Source organism: Octopus bimaculoides, chromosome 4, assembly GCF_046866305.1.
Source record: "Octopus bimaculoides isolate indiv1 chromosome 4, ASM4686630v1, whole genome shotgun sequence".
Lineage (NCBI taxonomy): Eukaryota > Metazoa > Mollusca > Cephalopoda > Octopoda > Octopodidae > Octopus > Octopus bimaculoides.
This window is the reverse complement of record NC_142931.1, coordinates 77080826-77100382: the sequence shown is the minus strand read 5'-3', so window position 1 is coordinate 77100382 and position 19557 is coordinate 77080826. Positions and strand designations below refer to the sequence as shown.

The 19557-nt window shown below is 36.2% G+C and overlaps 1 protein-coding gene across 2 annotated transcripts in view; it reads right to left on the bottom strand.

Moving 5' to 3' along the window:
* Positions 1-19557, bottom strand: part of LOC106878826 (cold shock domain-containing protein E1) — a 65780-nt gene that overhangs the window by 23183 nt on the left and 23040 nt on the right. For both annotated transcript variants that reach the window (XM_014928166.3, XM_089350846.1), the window contains exons 2-10: positions 15359-15652; positions 13376-13510; positions 9995-10091; positions 8459-8619; positions 7362-7519; positions 6229-6442; positions 3861-3917; positions 1508-1677; positions 507-678 (exon numbers count right to left, since the gene is read on the bottom strand). In XM_014928166.3, coding sequence (XP_014783652.1) covers positions 507-678; positions 1508-1677; positions 3861-3917; positions 6229-6442; positions 7362-7519; positions 8459-8619; positions 9995-10091; positions 13376-13510; positions 15359-15397 — 1203 coding nt within the window. In that variant the 5' untranslated portion in view covers positions 15398-15652. The remainder of the gene's footprint in view (positions 1-506; positions 679-1507; positions 1678-3860; positions 3918-6228; positions 6443-7361; positions 7520-8458; positions 8620-9994; positions 10092-13375; positions 13511-15358; positions 15653-19557) is intronic.

Here is a 19557-nt window from a genome sequence, read left to right as displayed (position 1 = left end):
ACCTCATACTCATTCAGTGTTTAAAAAAGAAAATTCAATTATATTTTTTTAATTAAATATTATTAAGAATTGTATTTAAAAAATTGTTAAAATATTTTGTGTATTGTAGAAATACAGTCAATTTATAGCACATAAATTGTAACTACAAAATCTCACATAGACTCCCAAGGATCATGTGGACCCTGATTGAGAGCCACTGCTCTAGAATGAAAACTATAATTCAAAGACACAAAAGATAGTTCTGAGATCAAAAACATTGTAGACTCTTACTGTTTTTGATAACAGGACTATCTGTGAGGAGTTTCAGGAATTCCCTTCATCAGAGAGAGAGGAGGAGAAAGAAAGATGCTTCAGGAATTCCTTTTGTCATAGAGAGAAATAGAGGAAAGAGACAGTGGGTGTGGTAAGTAAATAAGGGTAGGACTGAAAGAGAGATACTGGGGAATGGAATGATTCATTGTACAACAATACAAATAAATGGAGAAGTGTAAAGATATGACACTAACCACCTCTCTGGTTTCTTTGCTTTTCTCAAAGGTACAGTCAAGAAGTTCAATTTGTGTAGCTCGTTGTAATCCATCTCTGCGGTCTGTAGCAATATTAAATGCAACAAGATCGTCAACCTGTAATGTGAAGTCTCCCTTTTGGTCCTTGTCTCCAAATGGAATTTCAACTTGCCTATGTTAAAAATAATAAATAAAAAGAAACTGCTGAAACAATTCTTTGGGTTGATTATTTGATTCTGAGATGTAACAAACCAATAATAGCAACACAGATTAAAATTCCACTCATCAAAAGGTATACCTCACAAAACTGATGACAAAGTATAACTATTTGTCACTGTATCAATTAAAAAAAAACAATGGGAGAAAGAGAGAAGCAAGAAAGAGGGAGAGAGTGAGACAGAGAGAGAATGTGTACACTAATATACAATTATGAACATATATGTACACTCGTATATAGACATCACTGTCAGCATTTTCACATCTGCCTTTGGAGTTTCCAGCAATGGGATGAATGCGTGTCTTTATGTCTTGATATCATAGGATTGTTATAAACAAGCATCACTATCATAATCTTCCCTGTAAACATGCCTGGTCATGGGGAAATATTATCTTGCTTGGAAACAAGTGAAGATTAGCAACAGAAAGGTATCAATCTGTAGAAAGTCTGCTTCAATGAATTCTGTCTGATCCATGCAAGCATAGAAAAATGCATGTTAAAACAATAATGATCATTCATATATATATATATATATATGTGTATATATATATATATATATATATATATATATATATTACACTCTCTGAGTGGTTGGCGTTAGGAAGGGCATCCAGCTGTAGAAACTCTGCCAAATCAGATTGGAGCCTGGTGTTGCCATCCGGTTTCACCAGTCCTCAGTCAAATTGTCCAACCCATGCTCGCATGGAAAGCGGACGTTAAACGATGATGATGATGATAATGATGATGATACACACACACACACATATATACATAAAAAACATACCGGTTATCTACTTCATAAACAATTCTTCCACAAAGGGGATCTCCTTGACGACCTTTATTGGAATTTTTTAAGGTTTTCAGAATTCTCCCGTTTATGCTTTCAATAGCAACATCTTCGAATATCACAGTTCCTTCAGGTAATCGTGAAATATTTACAGCAACTTCCCTACCCTGAAAATGATAAGATCATTCATAAATAGTAGTAGTAAGAAAAAACATGACTTATATTTTAGATCTGTTTTACTGGGCTGGTTTTATAATTTGGTCAGAGGAGGAAAGGTCTCCAACCCAGGTCAAGTTCACTTGAGGGACTTATGCAAATTGGTTCTATTCAGTTACAAGATACTCAATTACCCAGAACCATGATTGTAAAACAAAATTCTAAGTTATACAGCCATGTCTGAGCCTGCAAAGATCTGGAATGCAGTTTCTTTTTTTGCCTCAAAATTCTAGATGCTACTTCATTAAGATTTAGTTGCATAGTTTACCACTTAAGGGACTTTCTCCACTAATAACTGCTTGTAACAGAGATTATTATATTTTCTCAAAGCTTTTTACCCAATGTCTGTTTAACTAACAATATAAAACAGATTCCACCCCCAAAATAATCTGCACCATGTACAAATCACAATATTTTCAATTACTTAGCTATAAAGGAAGGAGTACTCTGTCGGTTACAACGGCAAGGGTCCCAGGTGATACGATCAACGGAACAGCCTGCTCATGAAATTAACGTGCAAGTGTCTGAGCAATCCACAGACACGTGTACCCCTAATGTACTTCTCAGGGAGACTCAGCATGACACATAGCATGACAAAGCAGGCCCTTTGAAATACAGGTACTACTCATTTTTGCCAGCTGAGTGGACTGGAGCAACATGAAATAAAGCATCTTGCTCAAGGACACAACACATTGCCGGGAATCGAACTCACGACCTTACTATCGTGAGCCAAATGCCCTAACCACTAAGCCACATGCCCTCACTTAGATGCTACTTCATTAGCTATACCAGATCAGTGACAGCATACCAGGTATATTAACTCTTCTTTTACAAGATTCCATTTCATAGCAACTGAAAATAAAGTTCAGCTATCAGAAAAACCATGCCATCTATTGAAAATCAGATCTACGTTAATCAAGTTCAGGTAGAAGTTCATCATAATGAAAGAGTAGTATTACTTCAATCCCCAAAACAAATAAGTTTTACATATATATAACCAAAACATACAAACACAAGCCTATAGTCATGTCTATATTATAGTCATATCTTACCTCAATGACTACCACCAACCTTGAAGATGAGATATTGTTTTGCTCTCTGGATATTATTACACTAAACTTCGTTATTTTCAATTTGATTTTTTTTTTAAATTTTGATAAAGCATGTATAACAGAATTAATCCCTAAAACCTATGAGTTACTGCCCTTTACAAACTCAGCAAGCAAGCATTTTTTTTTTCTTTCTACTATAGGCACAAGACTTGAAATTTTGCCAGAGCTCAACTAGTACTTCTTTTATCGAGTTCAAAAGGATGAAAGGAAAGCTCAACCTTGGCAGAATTTGAACTCAGAATACGAAGTTGGCATTTTTTCCCCTGTGTATTTTGCCCAGTGGGGTAATGTTTCTGTTAGGTTGAGGCCTTTTAAAGTACAAATAATAAAGATTACACAGACAGCATACAAACAAAAGATGCAGCCTAGAAATTTTCTTCATTTTACTGAACAGTTTCAAAGCCAGAAATATTTAAATATTCAGTACTGTACTTGCTCACTGTGGAATTGAAGTTACCATACACGCTATACATAACTGTTGTTTGAGACGTCTGCCAGAGAAATCACCTAGGTTTAATCCCAAAAAGGAAGGCTTTCTCATAAATAAAATTTATATTGGAAGTGAAACCTTCCCCAAACACACATTCATGTAGAAATTACAAACAATGTTGTAGGAATGAAGGAAGTCACACACCAAGATAACATATATTCTCAGAAAATTAGCACTGAGTGTTAATGCTGTACTTTTCTTCAAACAAACTGGTAAGTATTATAGCTATAAGATGAGGTTTATGTCTTGCTGCTTGACTGACATAAACTTATAATTAACTAGGTGAGTTTACATCGTTAACAATACTAATGTTGTTTTAATGTTATATTTTCTATTAAATAAATCTTTATGAGATAATCACACTTTGAAATCATTATTCTCATGCTGAAGTGATAGTTTCATTCCGAAATCATTAGTGGCGAGGTATCATTTCAATGTAAAACTTGCTTAGTTTGAATGACAAATACTATAGTAAAATAAAACATATTCATTTGAAAAACAAAGGTCATCGAAATAAAATTTATACACTTACATCATTTTCTGGTTGGTTACTGTTTTTGTGGCTATTTAATGAATAATCCCATTGTCTCTACAAAAGGAAAATTTTAACATTATTAAGTGACATATTTATTATATCAGGACAACATGTAACACACATTAAGCAACATATACCACCAGCAGGGTTTTACAAAGCATGCAACACTTAATCCTTATTCAATACAACAGTGTTGCTGCTGTCCAAAGTGAAGAAGTATGCTCTTTAAAACACAGTGAACTGACAGAAATAATGAGAGTTAAAAGACTTTTGACAGGGATATAGCTACAGTAACAAAATATCAACCATCAATCCCTCATTTGGTAGCCTAGGAACCAAACAATCCCATTAGCCAACAAGAAATTTTACAATCACTCAATCTACTAGAAATAACAATAAAATTCCTCATGAATCACAGACTACCATTCTAGAGAAAGAGAAAAAAAAAACAGAATAGTACACAATAACAAAAAAAATAATGAATATGGTATGACCACCGTTCATCATAGGTCATCTTAATCAAGGCTGAGCAGGTGTTTATAATAATAAACAACTATCAGCAAACTAATAAAAAATAAAAATAATAAATGTCAAATTTGACTAATGTGAAACTGATATCAAAATGTCAGACTACAACATCAAACACAAGGTTACTTATCAAACTCTTGACCTGAAATTACAGGCAGTATCATCAGTAACTAATGTCCATTTTCGATGTTGGCATAGACTGGACAGTTTGACAGGATCCAAAAAGCCTGAGCTCTGTGTTGAGCTCCAATGTCAGCTTTGGCACAGTTTCTACAGTTGAATGCCCTTCCTAATGTCAACTGTTTTACAGGTACCTTTTTATACAATTAACAATGTGCATACTCGACAGAGTGTAAGTACCTTGAGAGGAAAGTTGGACCTAAGAATCATCAGATGTGGTGGGCAAGAGTGACAACTGCGCTGGTATGGTCATGTGGCGAGAATGGATGAGGATAGCTGTGTGAAAAAGTGCCACACCCTAGCGGTTGAGGGGAACCTGTGGAAGAGGTAGACCCAGGAAGACCTGGGATAAGGTGGTGAAGCACGACCTTCGAACATTAGGCCTCACCAAGGCAATGACTAGTGACAGAGACCCTTGGAAATATGCTGTGCTTGAGAAGACCCAGCAAGCCAAGTGAGGCCATAACCCATGGCCTATGCCAGGGGTGTAACCAGCCCACTTATGCGTACCTTTCCTTCCTTGGATACTCAACTCTGCTTGCGAAGATCTGTTGAGGAAAGTGAAATTGAAATCAAATTCAATCACTGGTATCCGTGCTAGTGGAGCACTAAGAGCACCATCCGAGCATGACCGTCGCCAGAGCAGCTGACTGGCTTCTGTGCCGGTGGCACGTAAAAAGCACCATTCAAACGTGATTATTACCAGCATTGCCTTACTGGCACTTGTGCTGGTGGCACGTGAAAAAAACATTCGAGCAGGGCACCCAGCTGTAGAAACTCTGCCAGATCAGATTGGTGCCTGGTGCAGCCATCTGGTTTGCCAGTCCTCAGTCAAATCGTCCAACCCATGCTAGCATGGAAAGCAGGCGTTGATCATGACGATGAGAGGTTGCCAAATAACTTGCATGACAAAGAAAAGGAAAAAGGCCCTCAAATGAATTGGGGGAGGTGATGCTGAGAGGCTAAAGTATTATAAAAGGACAAGCACAAATATATGGCTACCCACATTATATAAGGGTGGGTGGGAGAAAATGGAAAGATAAAATTTATTATTTTGCCCAAATTTCCAACTTCCCAGCTCAAAAATTCTTCTTCTAAAACAATATAATATATAACAATATACTCTTTTACTTGTTTCAGTCATTTGACTGTGGCCATGCTGGAGCACCGCCTTTAGTCAAGCAAATCGACCCCAGGACTTATTCTTTGTAAGCCTAGTACTTATTCTATCGGTCTCTTTTGCCGAACCGCTAAGTTATGGGGATGTAAACAAACCAGCATCGGTTGTCAAGCGATGTTGGGGGGACAAACACAGACACACAAATACACACACACACACACACACACATATATATATATATATAAATATATACAATGGGCTTCTTTCAGTTTCCATCTACCAAATCCTCTAACAAGGCTTTGGTCAGCCCGAGGTTATAGTAGAAGACACTTGCCCAAAGTGCCATGCAGTGGGACTGAACCCAGCATCATGTGGTTGGTAAGCAAGCTACTTACCACACAGCCACTCCTACACCTATATAAGGTAACATTCTGAATGAAGTTAAAGCCATGTATTTAATATCCAAGTAACGCATTAAAAACAACTTATAATTTGTTTAGTTAGTCATTGAAGATTAAAAAAAAAAGTCCAACTTACACTTCTTGACTGAATTTGAAATTCTACGTCATCTCCAAGAAGCAGTTCACTGATATCGCCTTTATATTCACTGTAGTGGAAAAATATTTCTTTCACAACATCAGAACGCTCTATGAAGCCAAAGTTCTCTTTCATCGAACAAACGACACCTTGATATTTCTCTTGATTTTGCACCATGACACTTTCAAGTCTTCGAGCTCTAATGTTACCATTTCTGAAATAATTTTGATAGAAAAATTTGCAGAATATATTTAACATTCAGATAAACGATTACAAGACTAGTAAAGACTGATAAATCTACTAACATCATATTTTATGTTACTTACTTCTAATTTTAAAAATGATACCTGCTATTTAATTGACAGACACTAATTTTCATAAAGGATTGAGTCCCCCCGCCCTCTCTCTCTCTCTCACTCACACACACACAGATTGTGGAAAAGCAGAGGGATACTATTTTGATTTTACCTAAGATAACACACACATTACTATTTCTGATTTCAGTGGTAGTAAAAAGTGACATAGAAAATTATAAAAATACTAAAAAATGACTTCATGCTGTATAAACATTTACAATTCCTTGGCACAAAGCGATAAGGCAAAAGTAGATTTTTATAAACATACTTTGTATATTTATGTAAAATTATGGCAAAAGCAGTCATAAATTTGCAAGACATTTGAAACATCATGTTAACAGAAAATAGTATGATACAAGTGATAAGAGGGCAAAAGCCTTTATCAAATGCATCATAATTGTGATGGGAGTAAACTAGTGCATCAGGTCATCAACCTAATTTAAAGAGAACATTTCCTAGTTTTAAGAATTTATTTCGAGCTTGGCAACATATCTATAAATCTCCCAAAAGACAATCTCAAGTTTAAGGTCATATACAGTATTTCACGGCTAAATAGAAAAATGGTTTTCAGGCAGCTGAAGCCCACACTTAACAAAGATTGGTTACTGGACCAATTACAATGTAAATAGTACATTCCACCAAAACCAACAAAGAAACATATTGAAGTCCAGAGTCTTGCTAAACCACACAATGGCTATATGGACAATGATTTCAAATGACTTAATCAAAAAGGCAGGAGACTCTCCATAACTTCAATATAGTCACTGTTCAACTCACCTTTTATCAGAAGCAATATAAAATCTGACTTGATCTCCAGCTTTCAATTTCGAAGAACCATCAATTACATCTTCTAAGCCATAAGGAAGGAAAAAACATTCTCCATTGTGTAGATACGTGACTCTACCAAGCCCATCCTGATTTCCTGACACTGTGCCCTATAACAAAAGTGAAGCATTTAAATAAGGCTTTCCAGAAACAACTATAAAATAAAACATTTAAATTTAATATGCAATATGGTGCTTGGTTGCTGCATAGATTATAGATTTCAATGTAAGCTTGGAACCATAGACTTTACAGGCTATTCTTGCCAAAAATATAGATGTCACAAGCAGATTCCCAAAGCAGTCATTGAAGGTCTATCCTGTCCCTAATTATAAAACAATAAATCAGTGGGATCTTTTTTAAGTAAACTACCTTTCAGTATTTGTCCAAGAAAGTGGATGTTAAACGATGATGATGATGATGATGATGATGATATTACATTATCAGGTAAAAGTTTGTTCTTACTACACTTTTGAGTGTAAAGCAATAAGTGGAAATGGTAGAGAAAACAAACACACACAAAAAATATGTTCAATTAAATGGTTATCCACAAAGACATGTTGCGTTATACAAAAATTTTTGTTATTGCTTGTTAAAAGGTTTGAATTATCATCATCATAACATCCACTTTTCCGCATCTGCAGGGTCAGACAAAACATTTGAAGCAGGTTTTTACAGCCTGATGCTCTTTCTGTCATTAACCCTTAACCTGTTTCCAAGCAAGATATTTTCTCTTATCCTTCAAATAGCAAAGAATCAATGATCAGAACATATTTACAGGGACAGTTGTAAACAAATAACACTGATGAACAGTGACTATTTTCGATCACATATGACAGGCTTCTTAGTTTCCATCTACCAAATTCACTGATCAACACAGGAATATAATAGAAAACCCTTGCCAACAGTACTATGCAGTGGGACTGAACTCAAAGATACATGGTTGTAAAACGAATTTCATTCAATTATTATATAAATAACATTTATTATACAAATAAAACTTGTACCATTTCCATGCAATAAACTATAAAAACTCAAAAGAATAAACTTACATTTTTGGCTTTAACTGGTTTTGCTTCTTGAACTATAGAGCCTTGAAAACGTTCCTCACTTAAAATTTCTTGAGAGGATACGCCAGGGTCAATTTTTATCACAGAACATGCAATCCGCTTCCCAGTTCGTCGATCATACGACAACTGAAACTCAACAGGATCTACATAAAGAAATGGAAAATGAATAGCTTTAAGAAATTAAAGAAATTAACCACAAGCTTTTCAGTTTTGATATTTTTAAATCCAAATTATTAAAATGAGTTGATAAGGTTATAATTCCTAGAATATAGTTATCCTCATCTTTCGATAAATTCATTCATTACATTCCGATAAATTTTATCTCAAATAGTTAACAGATATAATTTTTGGATGTATACATAATCCCAGACTGTATCTGAACCCAAACTATTAGCACTCATAACCTACAGTGACAGTAAGTACACAACATGATACACAACCCTCACACTTTACCTTTACCGAGTCAACAACTATCCTCAAGTTTCTACCATCTTCTTCCCTCTTCATAAAGTGGTGTTACTCAACTACCATCTACATAAACTTTCTATACTTCATTTATCATGAGCTTCTCGACACATGGACCATATTCTCTGGGGTTAAAGAGTCATGGCATAATGTTACACAACCAACCACTTCATTCTCCATGTATTGATAATCGTCAAAAAAATATCATGGTTTGCAGTTAGTCCAACAATTTCTTCCTAACAATTTGAGTAGCTAACGTTTATCTTTAAACTAAGAGAAAGGATATCATTATCCAGTAGGTCACTGGCTTATATAGGGTTACAATCTTCCTAGTGGTTAGAATGTTATTAACCTTCATTTAGAAATAATAATTTCTAGCTCAACTTAGTCTAATACCATAGAAGAATAAGGCATCTGATCACAATCAGTGATAAAACCGTAGTATATATACAAATATTGGAAAAACATGCTCAAAGATATGATTAAATAATCTGAAAAATTATAATCATATTAGCATTTCATCTCAAACATTTAATCATTTGCATATGTCTTTTCACTAATCATTGTTTAAATGATGCAAGTACATAAACAAATAATACGCTATATTTTCAAACCAAGATGTTTCAACAACTCCATGCAGCAATTACTCCATACTTAATATTGAAAATTGTACAAAATTCTAAATTACCAGGTCATCCCATAAGTTCTTATGGGATGACCTGATAAAAGGAGTTATAAAAAAAATTATTTATATATCATAACGTACCAAAACCATGGTTAGAGATGGCAGCTGATTCTATGGTAGAAACTTTCAGGTAATAGGCTAAAAGTGAGAACTGTCAACGGTAAACAGAGCCATTCATCTTCCCAAAGTTCATAATACATAGTTTTACGCACACACACACACACACACACACACACACACACGCAATTTGATGTAGTTCTGTACACTGCATTGCAGTTGAGTTAAGGCATAGTGTTTGTTAATATTTATAAGCCAAAACATCATTGAAATAAAACATCATTGAAATAAAATAGAAAGCATCAGCTTACCTCCAACTTTGACATTTTCCGCATTACCACTGTATTCACTGAAGTGAAAGAAAACTCTTGACTCTCTTTCGTTACACTGAATAAAACCATAGGAATGCTGAAGAGACAAAAGAAAATTAGAATCATAGAAATACAGTCTTTTTTTCAAATGGCAAGAGTTAAATATTAGTTTCAAATTTTGGCACAAGACCAGCAATTCCAGGGAAGCTGGTAAAGTCGATTACATCAACCCTAGTGCTCAAAATGGGACTTATCTTATCAACCCCAAAAGGATAAATGACAAAGTCAACCTCAACAGAATTTGAACTCAGAACGTAAGGACAGATGAAATGCTACCAAGTATTTCGCCCTGTAAGCTAATGATTCTGTCAGCTCACCACCATTACTACAATATGAAATAATACCTGTTACTTTTTCTAATAAGACTTAGAGGCGAAAGGGCAGCAGCTATGATTTAATTTTTTTTTTTGCAGAGCCTCCAAGGCTGGGGGGGGGGGGGGCAAAAGAAGCCATGACTTGTGGATTACAGCCAGCAGCACACCAAAGTAACAAATTATCCTTAGAACAAACACTAGGTCCAAATGCTTGCACCCAAGAGACAAATAGTTGTGTTCAACTATTTGAGTATATGACTCAACTGCACTCTTGAAAGTTATTTTAAATACTATACCTAAATATAGGTACTCTTTCATACATTTTGTACCTAAATAAATATACTTTTGTTTGATTATTGTTAAACTTTTCATACAGTTTTGTATCTAAGGATATGAGCTATCTTTTTGTATCTAAAGGTAGCTCATAGAATTATACAAAACAATTTTCCTGCAATGCATTAGTTTCAGTATTTTACCAGAAATGTTAAAACTCATTTATTTCTTAAGTTTTTTTCACTATAGAACAATTTTTTTTTTTTTAAACATTGATGCAAAAATTATAAAACTTAATTAATTTGTTATATATGTTGCTATCCTCAACAATTATTTTCCACTAAACAAACTGATGAAGGAGTCTCTGAACGGTATGTTAACTTCTAAAAAATAGCAGCCAAATTTCCCTCAAATCGGTGCCGGTGGCATGTAAAAGCACCCACTACACTCTCAGAGTGGCTGGCATTAGGAAGGGCATCCAGCTGTAGAAACTTTGCCAGATCAGACTGGAGCCTGGTGCAGCCTTCTGGCTCACCAGTCCTCGATCAAACTGTCCAACCCATGCCAGCATGGAAAGCAGATGTTAAACAACGATGATGATATCTCGCAAAAAAAGAAAAAAAAGGAGAAAAATAAAGAGGATGCTCACAGCTAGAACACTTTTATTCATAGGTCTATTCAATCAGAGCTAACCTGAAGCTAAACAACAACAATAATGGTTACTAACTTTGGCACAGAGCCAACAGTTTTTGAATGGAGGGGAAGTCAATTACATCAACCCCATACTTGACTGGTTCTTATTTTATGAACCCTGTGATGACGGAAGGCAAAGTCAACCTCGGAAGAATGTGAGCTCAGAATGTAAACACTGACAAAATGCCGCTAAATATTTTGTCCAGCATGCTAATCATTCTGCCTTCTTACTGCCTTAAGCAACAACAACAAGGAAAAAATTAAACTAGTAATCATCTATAATAGCAAAAAAGGGAAAAAAAATAGCAAATAATATTTGAAGAAGGGTTCTACCCGAAACATTACATCTTCTCTTGAAATATAATTTAATCTTATTTTAAAGCAATAATTATACATTTATTCTCCAATCACCTCATCATTTTCTGTCCATAAACACTGCAAGACCCTCTAAGTCTAGCATCAACTATTTTTGCCAATGTTCCACCACCATCACCACCACAATGATAAAGAGAGAGAGAGAGAGGGAGGGAGAGAGAGAGGGAAAGAGAGGGGGGGAGCTAAATTCAAGTAAAAATTTATAAATGTAGATATTTACAAATCAAATCTAAATTCATAATGAAAAGCATAATAGTCTGCCAACTACTGCAGAAAAGACAAGTATTTATAGCCTTAGTTTACAAATATATGATATAAGAATGCATAGAGGACGTGGTTTAGTACAAGTAAAATACATTTAAGATGGGGAAATTCCAGTCTATATAAGGATCTAAAACAATGCCAAATAAATTACTAAAAGTAAGCTTTTGCCAACAGAACCCCACCCCCACCTCTGACTTACAGTTGGTTTAATGAAATAACCAGAAATTTGAAGTGATCTGCATTGACTGAGAGGATGGAAGACATTTTTGTTTTTTAAACATACAGTCACAGTGCAGACATGGCAAAGTAGGTAAGAAGTTTACTTTGCAAACAAATGGTTTGGGGTTCAGTGCCACTGCACAGCACCTTGGGCATGTTATCTTCTACTATAGTCTAACTAATGCCTTGTGAATAAATTTGGTCGATGGAAACTGTACTAAGCCCAATGTGTGTGTGTGTGAGAGAGAGAGAGAGAGAGAGAGAGAGAGAGTTGATATTTCACTTCTTACTGTCTGAGTGTGGTGGTGGTGGTGGTGATGTTGATGTTCCTTGTTAATATTAAGACCTGTGGAATGTAAAATATCCCTTACCTAAAAGAATCCAGTCACCAAATCAATTCTCATGTAAGCCACGCTAGCATGGAAATAAAACACTAGATCCAAATGCTTGCACCCAAGAAACAAATAGTTGTGTTCAACTATTTGAGTATATGACCCAACTGCACTTTAGATCGTTTCTCTCCTGAAAGTTATTTTAAATATTATACCTAAATATAGGTACTCTTTCATACATTTTGTACCTAAATAATCATGCTTCTGTTTGATTATTGTTAAACTTTTCATACAGTTTTGTATCCAATTCCTTCCAGATTAATGATTAATTCAAATCCAACTTTTACACTTTGATGTTCAGGAAGATATTACCGACAGTCGTAATTCTTGAAAAATTGAATCAAATGTTCAATACAGGGTGCTCTTTTACTTGTTTCAGTCATTAGACTACAGCCATGCTGGGGCCTTGAAGAATTTTTAGTCAAACGAATCGACCTCCAGAACTTCTTTCTTTTTAAGCCTGGTACTTATTTTATCGTTTTTTTTGGGGTTTTTTTTTTTTGGTGAACCACTAAGTTACAGGGATGCAAACACACCAACACTGGTTGTCAAGCAGTGGTGGGGGACAAACAGAAACAATCACACACATACAACAGGCTTCTTTCAGTTTCCATCTACCAAATCCACTCACAAGGTACTTTGACCAACTGAATACTATAGTAGAATACACTTGCCCAAGGTGCCAAGCAGTGAGATTGAACCAGGAACCATGTGGTTGGGAAGCAAGGTTCTTGTCACACAGCCATTCCTGCACCTAAATAAAGTTTAAAGAGGTATAAATTAATACTTACCAGTAATTTTTCCACAAAGCCAGTTTGTCGAACTCCATTACTTGTGCCGTTAGGTGAAGTAGCAATTGAATTGTTTGTAGTTGGTGTTCTCTGGCTATAAAGAATGGAGGGATTCTGAGCTGGCGGCTGGAAATTCTGCAATAGAAAATGAAAAGGACATTTTATATGAAGTTTTAATCCATAAATTTATCCTTCTTCATTTAACAGGCTTTCTTTCACACTACTGTATCATATTATGTAATTTCTAAAGAGCTGTAGAGCTATAGAAGGAAGCTCCATATGGCTACACAAACTACTAGAAACAGCAGCAAAATCTCCAATCATACCCTATTATCATAATAAAGAACACAGAATAATGCATCCAAGATAATCAGTTTCTAAATAAAAGACAGGATGGTCATGACTAGAATGCCTTTGATTATAGATCTACTTAATCAGTCCTATCTAGGATTGAACAAAATCATTTCTAATAAGTAGACTCTACTCAGATCTCTAATCAGTTTTATCTAGGATTGAACAAAATCATTTCTAATAAGTAGCTTCTACTCAGATCTCACAAAATGAACTAATGAGACGGTGTGTCAATGAACAGCTCAACTACTGAACCATTTCCCTAACACATAACCAAAAGAACTACTATGATAGAATTGTACATTCAAGAGAAAAAAAATAAGGTTAATTTTTTTTCCCATGGTTGTGGCAGGTCATACCTTGTCAATATACATACTTCACAGATATGCTACACTCCATTTCAGACACATAACAGAAGAATGTTTAGAACTTAAATTTAGGAAATTTTCTTCAGCAGATGTCCAAGAAATTGTGATAATATAGAGAAATAAATGATTTTCATTCACAAAAATTGTTGTTGATAATTAACCCCAAGTCAGCCCAGAGTGAACCAACTTATGAACAAAGATGGAATAATGCTGCTATAAGTATCCTAGCTTTCTCTGGAGCTTGCATATCCAATGTGTGCCTACTTTTCCAAAAGAGTAGCATGCAATTTGAGGGAAATTTGGATTGACCACTCAATAGTGCCCTCAATAGCTCACAAAAATGGTTTTACAAACATTGATGAATAATATTAAGAGAAACTATTTCATTTTTAATTATACTGGATACTATTACAATACAAAATATTTCCTTTCTACATGCTATGAAAAATTAGAGAATCCCTTTATTAACCATAAACATGCTCCATCCTACCATCAACAGTAATTGCAATGCCAGAAAACTATTTTCAATATCAGGTTTCATTAATAGGGATATTCCAGACAGTGTATAAATTTTTTAACCAATTAATGACATTTCCAATACAAAGAATTATTGTTTAGCACCATTTCAACCTCATCTAAGCTCAAAGACATTCAAACCTTGACCATCCAGGATTTTTTTTTCAAGAACAGTGTACTCAGGATAAATTCTATATGTACTCCTAACTGCATTATCCTGTGTCCTTTTTTAAGACAATACAGTGGTTTGAATAAGAATTTGCTTCCATTTCTAGCATGTCAAGCAATCTCATAGAGACTGTTGCTTACTGGCTCATGAATCTGTTAAGTTCCTTAATGTGGTAGAAATGTTCTAAAAGGTTATCAATTGATCTCAAATTCTAATCCATCTGTTATCATACACTGAAGATTAACATTAAATATTTTACAGCAGATATCAGATATGTCCACTCAAAATTTCATTACGCTTAACTGCAGAAAGCAATTTTATATACCAATCTATCTTTTGTTAAGGAATGTCATGCTTGAAACTATGTTCTATTGAGATACATTAAGTTTACTAAGACAACATGACTTGCTGAAAGTATCAATTATATTTTTCAGTAGATATTTAACATGACATTTAATTTCATGGTTAAAGGGTTAAATCAAGAAAAAATAGTCAAAACAGTGTGTGAGTGAGAGAGAGCACGAGAGAGAGGAATATAAAAAAGGTGAAAAAACTGTTTGGAGAGGTAGTTTGACTAACCTTCCACTGAGGACTAGTTGTTTTCCTTGAGTTAGACATTGTTTTGCCAAAAGTGATGTTGATTCTTTCAAAGAGGACAGGCAGACAGTAGTAAGTAATTATTTGTCTTTCTATCCCAGTCGAAGCCTTCCTTTATCTACTGGAGACTCCTGACAATCCTCAGATGTGCAGTGTGTGCTAGTTTTTGAGGATTGGGCACTTCTTTTTTTTTTAATCTTCACGCTTTCAGTCGTTGATGTTTTAACCCTTTTCGGCGGTTGCCAATGGGAAACCAGACCTTATAATTGAAATGTGCTGAAATGAGAAAAAAGAAATGAACATTTGAATTTCAACATTTTCATATTCTTAAAGATTCTGTTTTCATATGGTTAGTATACACTTTCATAAAATATTTCAGACAAGCTCACAATCTTATGCAATGATAATATTTCAAGGTTGGTTATCTTCCAATAAAATGCTTTCTCTACTGCAAATGTATGCATACGAAATATATAAAGTATTTGCAAATATTAAACCAAATTCTCTCAAGAAAAAGACCAGAAGCAGAGAAACTAAATAGTTGATAAAAGGCGGCGAGCTGGCAGAAACATTAGCACGCCGGGCGAAATGCTTAGCGGTATCTCATCTGCCGCTATGTTCTGAGTTCAAATTCTGCCGAGGTCGAGTAAATAAGTACCAGCATCGACTTAATCCGTTTGTCTGTCCCCTCTGTGTGTAGTCCCTTGTGGGCAGTAAAGAAATAATGAACTAAATAGTTGAATGTCACCAGGCAGCTCATGTATACTAATAATAGGCACTATCATCAATACAGCCATTTTACATTCATTTTTTTTTGTTGGCATGAGTCAGACTGGTTGTCACAGATCAAGTCAATTCTTATTTGAAGTTACTTATCTCCTAGACAAGTTGGAGAACCATGTCTTGCTCATTCATAAAATAGTATTTTTGCCTTGATTTCTACAGCTAGACTTCGTTTCCTATCACCAATCACCTTACAGAAAGTACTGGCTGCATTTTATTGGAGCACCAACATTAGAGAATTTATCATATCTTCAACAAGATATAGGTGCAGACTGTGCAGTTAGAAAGCTTACTTTACAACCATGTGGTTTCAGGTTCAGTCACGCTGCATGGCACCTTGGGCAAGCGTCTTTTAGTACAGCCCCAGGTCAACCAATCACTTGGTGACTTAATTTGGTACACAAAATCTGTGTAGAAGCCATTGTATGTGTGTGTGTAAATAAATATATATATATATAAAAACAGGACCCTACCCCATTCAGGTAAATGGCCCTACTGAATATGTAGGAAAGGTGTAGGCAGGTATTCCACATGGTGTACCCAGTGCAAGCTATGGAGACACAAGAGGTGCAGTGGAATAAAAGGAAATTTAACAGAAAATAGTGTTTGTATGAGGAAGATGCACAGGAGTCATAAACCCTACAGATACACAGGAAGTTTCTCGTATGCCCTGGAGGCTCTTTAGAAGTAGTAGATAATTTCTGCTACCTATGTGACCTAATAAGCAGTGGAGGAGGATGTACCAAAAGTGTAATTGCTAGAATAGGAATAGGATGCAGAAAGTTCTAAAAGCTTTTAACTGTTGGCAACCAAAGGTCTCTTTCTCTCTGAGTGAAAGAAAGGATATATGACGCACTGCCATCATCATCATCATCATTTAACGTCCGCTTTCCATGCTAGCATGGGTTGGACGATTTGACTGGGGACTGGTGAACCAGATGGCTACACCAGACTCCAATCTCATCTGGCAGAGTTTCTACAGCTGTATGCCCTTCCTAACGCCAACCACTCTGAGAGTGTAGTGGGTGCTTTTTACGTGCCACCAGCATGAGGGTCAGTCTGGCGGTACTGGCAACGACCACGCTCAAATGGTGTTTTTTACGTGCCACCTGCACAGGAGTCAGTCCAATATTTTGTTCACATGCCACCAGCACGAGTGCCAGTAAGGCAAAGCTGGACACGATCGCGCTCAAATGGTGCTTTTCACGTGCCAACGGCATGAAAGCTCCAGTGGCACGAGTGCCAAGTCATCGAATTTGGTTCAGTTTCGATCTCACTTGCCCCAACAAGTCTTCGCAAGCTGAGTTTAGTGTCCAATGAAGGAAGGTTGGCATGGGTGCCAGTCAATGAATTTGGTTCAATTTTCGATTTCAATTGTATAAACAACAATACTACATGGTAGTGGAGCATGGGCTTTGAATGCAGAGTTGCAAGGACTAGAAAGGAATGAAGCTAGTATGCTTTGCTGGATGTGCAATGTCAGTGTACATGCATGACAGAGTGCTAGGATATTGAGAGAAAAGTTGGGCATAACAGGAATTAGATGCAATGTGGTTGGCATTAGGAAGGACATCCAGCTCTAGAAACTATACCAAAACAGACAATGGAGCCAAGTGCAGCTCCCGTCCAACCTATGCCAGCTTGGAAAACGGAGGTTAAATAAGGATGATATATATATATATGCGACGCATGCGTACGAACAACCATGCTACATGGCAGTGAAACATGGGCTGTAACTGCTGAGGACATACGTAAGCTCGCAAGGAATGAAGCCAGTATGCTCCGTTGGATGTGTAATGTCAATGTGAATACCCGTCAGAGTGTAAGTATCTTGAGAGAAAAGCTGAACATTAGAAGCATCAGTTGTGGCGTGAAAGAGAGACGATTGCGCTGGTATGGACATGTGGTGAGAATGGAGGAGGATAGCTGCGTGAAAAAGTGCCACACCCTAACAGTTGAGGGAACCCGTGGAAGAGGTAGGCCCAGGAAGACCTGGGCTGAGGTGGTGAGGCAAGACCTTCGTACATTGGGCCTCACCGAGGCGATGACTACGGACCGAGACCTTTGGAAATGGGCTGTGCGTGAGAAGACCCGGCAAGCCAAGTAAGATCGTTGCCAGTGCCCCTGGACTGGTTCTTGTGCGGGTGGCACATGAGATGCACCATTTTGAGCGTGGCCGTTGCCAGTACCGCCTGACTGGCTCCTGTAGGATTTTCGAGCGAGATCGTTGCCAGTGCCCCTGGACTGGCTTGTGCGGGTGGCACATAAAAGACACCATTTCGAGCGTGGCCGTTTTCGTGCGGGTGACACGTAAAAGCACCCACTACACTCTCTGAGTGGTTGGCGTTAGGAAGGGCATCCAGCTGTAGAAACTCTGCCAAATCAGACTGGAGCCTGGTGTTGCCATCCGGTTTCACCAGTCCTCAGTCAAATCGTCCAACCCATGCTAGCATGGAAAGCGGACGTTAAACGATGATGATGATGATGATGATGATCTCTTTGTCTCTGTGCTTGTACCCCAACACTGCTTAACAACTGATGTTGGTTAATTTAGACTCCTATAACTAAACAGTTCAGCAAAAAGAGACATACTTAAAAATTACAAGTACTGGAGTTGATTTATTCAACTAAAAGCCCTTCAAGTCAGTGCCCAGTCTAATGACAGAAACAAGTAAAAGATAAGATTAAATTGCCCTCTCAATTTTACGTAGCCCCCATTTATTTTCTCACCACAAACCAAAATAGAGTACTAAGCCTGATATGTTATAAAGCATAATAAATGCAAGCCATCAATATAGAGACAGAAAATGTTCAGAAGTGCGTGTGTGTGTGTGTGTGTGTGTGTAAGATTATGTTTATGGTATAAAAACATATGTAGTTTGTGTCCCTTTATGTCTTATAACTGAAGAGTTCAGCAAATATTGACTGATAAATGCCAGACTGAAATAAATAATGGACTTAATATGGTCAACTCAACCCTTGAGGGTGGTGCCCAATAAATGAATAAAAGAATACAGGTAAAAACTGGATGCAATGTTTAACCTCTCATATACCAACCTGCCAGCAGCTACCCATGACTCTATGATACAAATTCCCTGTTATCTAAAATAAAACCTTCCATCAAATTTTCATGTTAATTTATATTCTAAACATCATCTTAATAATGACAAAATTTAATGAATTCTTCATTATTTTCAAAATTAACTGAAGCAAATATGCATAGACAATATATTTCAAATATGGTAACAAAATATTCAAAACTAGAATATTGATTTTGAATACTAATTACTTCTGAGAAAACTGTTAAGCAAAATTTTTTAAAGATATCTTCCCCAGAAACACAAAAATATTTAGTATTTATAAACTGTTCAAAAGTTTAATAAATTGGTTTTGAGGAA